The sequence below is a fragment of the Gavialis gangeticus genome, unplaced genomic scaffold (assembly GCF_001723915.1).
Source record: "Gavialis gangeticus isolate Ggan-Ray unplaced genomic scaffold, GavGan_comp1, whole genome shotgun sequence".
In the NCBI taxonomy this organism is placed as follows: domain Eukaryota; kingdom Metazoa; phylum Chordata; order Crocodylia; family Gavialidae; genus Gavialis; species Gavialis gangeticus.
The window spans coordinates 40,774,196-40,780,770 of record NW_017729034.1 but is presented as its reverse complement, the minus strand read 5'-3'; the positions used below and the strand labels follow the sequence as shown (position 1 = coordinate 40,780,770).

Below are 6,575 nucleotides of genomic sequence, written 5' to 3'. Positions count from 1 at the left end.
ATCAGGGAACAGGAGCTGCAGGGCATTAAGATAAAAAAGCTTCCATTATTTCAGGCTCTGCTTCAACTCTTGAAGTTCTTCTTCAAAATATAAGTGGTACGTTAGGTAAATACATTATGTTTACAGTTAACAAACCAACTGTTAAAGCAGGTTATATTTTCAGCCGTAAGGGGTAAAACAAAGGTGAGAAGATGAGATATATTATTATTTATAATATATAGCTGAAGAAAAACTCAGGTACAATTATTCTTTAGCTATTTGAAACATTACTATTTTCTTAAAACTCCCTTCCTAGTTGCAAAGATTTCTTTAGTGTTCTCATGAAATTAAGACCTAGTCTGCGGATACCTAATTTTCTTTTTATTTGAAACAGTTTCGAAAAGTGAAGGTTTTTTCCTATGATATAATTGGTTGCAAGAGAAAAGTAGCACTCCAGGTTTCTTGGGAAACAGAGGAAGCACTGCAATTCTACTGTGTGATTGTAAGTTAAGTTTAAGGACCTTAACGATAAAGAATATTTTAATCTCCAACACGACAAGAAGCTTCTTTTGTGCATTTGAAAGGGAGGAAAAATGAAATGGGGTTTTCCTTCAAATGAATCAAATGCTCATTATTGCAAAGCACTGATATTTATCAGGTCTTAAAGGATGTCTTTACACATTTTCTGGGATGGGGGGAAGCACTTTAATTAGAGCAGCTATTGGAAGCTGGTCTAATTAAAATGCCCACATCATCTTGTATTCAGCATCTCACACTTCATAAGGGCAGCAAAGGCACTTTAACTAAAGCTCATTCAACAAGCTTTAGTTAAAGTGCTCTTGTCACCATTTTGAAACATGGAGACACTGAATACATGTGACACCGAGGATGCTGCAGCACACTAATTAGAACACTCCAGCAGACCTGATTGAGTCCGCTCCAATGTAGTCTAATGAGAACGTGTTGGAGCAGGCATTGGGCACATGGATGGGTGCTCAAAGTTACTTGATCTCATTGTATGCCCATTTTTCTTTTCACTGGTGTAAATCATGAGTGACACGATCATTAATAGACATGCATTAATGTAAACCAAATCTCAAAGCAAACGTGCAAAGAAACAGGCCTGGTTTTCATATTCTTCATCTGTAAATTGAGTATTATGAACTTGATTTGGAAAAAGCCTTTAGGTACAGCCTTAACTAGCACATAAGCAGCTAACTGATGTCTCATGTACCAAAACCTGCACTAGCAGACACCACGACGTGGCACGAAGTAGCATCATGTCACATCACAGCACAACTTTTTTTGCATCTGAATGGCATTTTGTACCCAACTATTTCCAAAGCTTTAGAGCAATTCACTTAATACCACTGGAAAATATTTTAGGGTCCAATCCAGCAAACAATTTAAATGCATCGTAATTCCATGGTGGAATAAGTTGGTTCACCTAACAGCAGCAACCATGCCAGCTGCTATTTTTGGACCCCCCCCCCCGACAGTTGGTGTTCAGGGCTCGTGCCCTGGTCCTGTCCCTCCCTGCTCCACAGTTATGCTACTGATACTTGCCCTTAGTTATTACGAGGTTAAGTTAACAGTTTGCAAAACTTCCTTTCAAACCCTTAGATCAGAGATGCTCAACCCCCAGCCCGGGGTCCAGACCCAGCCCATGGAGCCATGCCATCCAGCTGATTGGGAATGGTGGCAGAGTTAATTGCTGCTTCCTTGCTGTCAAATTTTCAGACTGGTGAGGAATCTGGCAGGTTGGAGAGCATGGCCCTGCATGCTAGTTTGGGTACATGGGACTGGGATTGGACAGAGCCTGGCTGGGGTAGTGTGGATCCAGACATGGTACATGGGGCGAGGCTGAGCTGGGATAGGGCTCAATCCCATGCACCAATCCAACAAAGGATCTGGCCTGTGGATTGGTCTCATACCTCTCATCTGTCCCATAGGGCCATAAGGTCAAGTACCACTGCCTTAGATGGATAGCATTTTACAAAGGAAAAAACTTGTTCTTATTATTAATGACAACAATGATGGGGTATGTGAATACAGATTACCTATATAAGATTGTACTACACTGAAAGTTTAGATAAAAGGATAAATACAAAATGGTTAAATCTAACAGCATTTTGACAAGACTTCTTATACTATGTCTTTTGAGAAAAAGATTAGCATAATAATAAAGTTGATGTTAATTTAATGTAGGATTACAGAAACCTTTATGAAAACTCTTCAAAGGTTACACACAGTCATTTCAGAATTGTACCTCAGCTTTTATCTCTTGGACACATGTCACTGTATCCTTTATGGCTGATTAAGATGAACAGGAGAATGCAAGATTATTTTCACTTGACATAGTTTTTGTAGTAAGCAGAAAGCAATGACATGCTAAAGAGATTAACATTCTAGCTGATGCTCAGTATCACTTGAGATGCCTTCCTAAATCAAGATATTGTTTCATATGTTTTGTTAGCATCTGATATGAGAAGTGTAATATCCTAAATCCTCTTGGGGCCTAATTCTGGCTGGTGAGGTACATTTTTACAAGCCAGAACACCAGTAGTCAGCAGTAAGGGCACAAAGAAGAAACCTGTCCAAATTCTGCCCCAGGCTAGAAAAGTGGCCATCAACTGGCTCTGCAACTGTGAAATGATCTGAGAGAGATAAGGATTCTTCTTCTCCCTTATTTCCTCTGCACCCAGTTTTATCTGCCCAATTTGTGTGTACAACCCCAGATTTGGGATTTAGGTTATACACCTTCATGCACTCTTTCAGGGTGCTTACGCACAAACACAGAGTACTGTATCAATTACTTCCATGGCTCACGTCTGGAAATTGGTCATCTTCACAACACTCAATTTTAGAAACTTCTTTTTGTTGTTTTTACTTTTGGCTGGCTGGCTGGCTGTTTTAAAGGAAGTATAATATCTGCAGAAAACTGATGGGCAAATACCTCACTCAGCAGGGAAAGTCTCCAACTCATTATACAACTGAGTGGACAAGTGTAGCTGTCAAGGCTGCCTCTCAGATACCGCACAAGACAATGCAAACCAATTTACAGTACTGCAACCCTGGGACTCAGCAGAAGGAGAGCGGAAACATTTCAAGTGGCAAATCCCTGACAGCAAAAAACTGAGCAAACAAACAACTAAGACTGAATTTCTAATCCAGTTCTGGTACCATTGGCTGGAGCATTTTCAAACAAACAAATGATTTTTGGTTTAAGATCTTATCAATATGGTCAGAATTTAAGGCCTAAATTTTCAAAATGACCTACATTTCTGCAGGTGCAATATTGCTCCCACAATTAAATAAGACTCATTACAATGCATTTTGCTTGCATTTGTGTTACTTTGGAAAACTAGCTGCACAAGTTAGGCATCAAAATGGCTATAACTGCACAGGCAAATAAACATACCCACAATTTAGCATCCACGTGAAATTGTGGGCTCAAAATTGTTCCTGAATTATTGAAGGTCTGCTTCAATTCTGACTAAAATGGCATGGCCAAGGACTTACTGACTGTTCTATGCTTGAACATCTTGCCACACGTGAATAATGGAGTACAAGGTATAAGCAAACATACCTTTTAACCACTTCAAAAGGGAGAGAATGGGGTGATGAGTCATGATGACACTTGGGAATGAATATCAGCTGTCACTATCTAACTGTTAGTCTGCAGGATCCTGTAGCGATACAAATTAGCTTTGTGAATGGTCCTTCTGAAATCAAGTTACTATGCAAGTACTATTGCCACAACTGTGCCTACTATTAGGCAAAAAACATAATGACAGGTTTTGTGCTAATAAACTGACTCCCTCTGATTAGGAGGAAAAATTGTGTTTGTCAAAGGGAAGTTGGGTCATCTGGCATATATTTTTGAGATATTCTGATCTGTTGGTTTCCAGGTCAGAGCATTTCAAAATAAACCTGTTTTTTTCAGGGCTTTAAAGAAGATCTCAAAGACTCTTGCTTTCATAGTTCCCTAGCTGGTCACAGTGCCAGAAAACAGTAAGATATCTTGATATTATCCATGAATTAAATTCAGACCTGTTGTAACTTCACTAAAATAATGGAGTAAAACCAAGGATGAGCATGGGTTAATATACCGTACCAAAGATCTGGCTACCAAAATCTTGAGTTTTGTGTTGTTTAGCTTTGCTTGGTCAGTTTTATGTTCTTGATATAGGTACAAGGAGGCCATTATGCCTTAACACAGTTTATCAGCAAACACAATCTCATTAAATTTGGCTTATCCATTGTTCGGAGTATTATAATTACTCAATAATCTGTCTGAAGCTGCTACTGGGCTAAAAACTCTGTTAAAATAAGTACTGTAAAAACAGTGAGGTTACCAGCTGTTTAGAGCACTGGGGACAAACAACCTAAGTGGTTTTATGAATGGGATATGTTGTGCTGTCCTGTGATGGCAGGGAAATGAATTTAGTGAACCAAAAGTCTCCTGTACTTCCTATGTTCCTAAGAAGCAGGTGTTATCCATGCCTTGAAGAGAATGAAATTTAAGACAACATAATCAATAGTACAATTAAAATTATTATTTGGTTTACTTACACCTTACCTGAACATTTAAAAAATGTGAAAAGGAAAGGTTAATAAAAAAAGGCATTTCTACCATTAAAAGATGTAAAACTCACAAGGTGAGCACTTGGGATCATCAGCAATGCCAAGGAAGACCTGTGACCTGTTACTGAAAGGATACCTTCTGGTGATTTGAGGTTTTTCACTTTGGTTACAGCATCTCTGCATTCTTTCCATGCTTGCTCCTCACCTGCCAACATGTCAGCATCCTGGTTCAATAGAAACAAAAGCAACAGACAAAAGTGTTTGATAAGGGAAAGAGAGCTGATTCTGAATATGTAAGGATGCACAAGAGGGATGAGAAAGGGTATAAAAGAGACTTTTAGGACATAAAGAATTGAGTAAGTCTATCAAAACCTTTCCTTGGAAATAAAATTCTAGATGGAAAGCTCAGTTCACATGGTGATCATGCTTTCTCTGTGCTTAAATGCCTGGAATTTACCAGTGACTGAACACACTAACAGAACATTCAAGAAATCGGCTAAAATTCTTTAAACTGTGCAGTGATTAAGGGTTTGAATTCATAATAATTGCATATTCACATAAGAAACCTGTATAAGAATTACAGTCAACTGATTAAGGAACAAAACCAATAACATATGCTTTAGGTTGCATATCAAAACAGCTCAGATTCCAAATACTTAGAAAGAACTGTTTACCAGCAATCTATAGATCCAGAAATATGAGCAAAAATTACTTGACCAATCATTTCAACTAACTTCAATAATGCTAAGCTGAGCACAGACAATCTATAAGCAGGAAGAGGCTAACTTCATTCAGTATGAAATTTAGAAGGAAGGATGTAGTAAACTAGTCTACTGCTAAAAAAGTATTAACACAAATTTTCTCTAATCACACCTCATAATCCCTGCCCTGCCAGTAGACCAACAGCAGTAGACATTTTCACCTTGTTCATTTATAACATAGGATATGGAGGCAAAATACCAAATACCTTTAAAAATCTGGCCCTTAACCTACCTGTTTTTCAATCTCCACATCTGTACAACGGAAAGAGCAATATCCACCTTTGTAAAACACGTTGATACTCTCAGATGAAAGTGTTACAGAGCTGTAAAATGTTTCAGGACGAATCTTGAAATAAGATCTCAAAAGCAGCCCTCCAAGGGGGGAGGGGTGGTGGAGGAGGATTACATGAAGAAGATGGGGTATGAAGAACTAACCAAATGCTTTTGAATGAATATACACTCAATGGGTACTACAAGACCACTGCTGTTAAGAAGACTTTAATCTGTCTTTCTTGTGCTACATAAATAGGGATCAATAAGGGAAGAAAATTAATTACTGCAGATTCAAAATAACTGAAAATATTTACAGCTAGCCTGTGCTCACTTTCATGTTTGATGTTATAGCTCTGTCTTTCCATCTATCCCACAAGATAGTTGGGCTCCTGTATTGCCCAAGAGATGATTTAACCTAAATTGGTCTCAGCTGCCTCATAATTCTGTAACATTCTGCATTAGAAACTTACAAAGACGGCAACGTTACCTTACAGCAATTTGCAAATGTGCTTACCATAAAATCAGTTGTATGATCAAAAGGCTCACCTGGAAATAATTTTGTTCATAGCTAAGTCTGCCACCAGAAAGAAAGAAGGTCAATTTTGGAACAAAACGGGTCATATTTCAGGAGTTATTTTAGTAATTAACAGCAGACACCTAAACTCATTACACTTTGCACCAGATTTATACCAAAAGCATTGATATAACCCTACAGACTTAATGGTAATGCATCACTTTAACAAATACGCTGAATTGAGTCTGTTTGCTATTTGACAAAACTATTCTGAATATTGGGTTTGATTCTATTCACACAATACAGTAAAACTGGAGGTGCTGCAGCAATTTACGCTGCTGTAAATGAAAGGCAACTCTGGCCCAAAACACGTAAATCAGGGGTGTCCAAACTTTTTGAATGTGGGGCTGGATCACAAACTTTTTATCCCCCAGTAGGCTGGCGAGCCATATTCAAAGACC

General features: G+C 38.4%; 1 protein-coding gene across 1 annotated transcript in view; it reads right to left on the bottom strand.

The window, feature by feature from the left end:
• The window catches only part of SMYD3 (SET and MYND domain containing 3), an 895,363-nt gene that overhangs the window by 92,163 nt on the left and 796,625 nt on the right, over positions 1 to 6,575 (bottom strand). Inside the window, exon 9 of the mRNA XM_019526714.1 lies at positions 4,703 to 4,790. Within this exon, the coding sequence (XP_019382259.1) occupies positions 4,703 to 4,790 (88 nt within the window). The remainder of the gene's footprint in view (positions 1 to 4,702; positions 4,791 to 6,575) is intronic.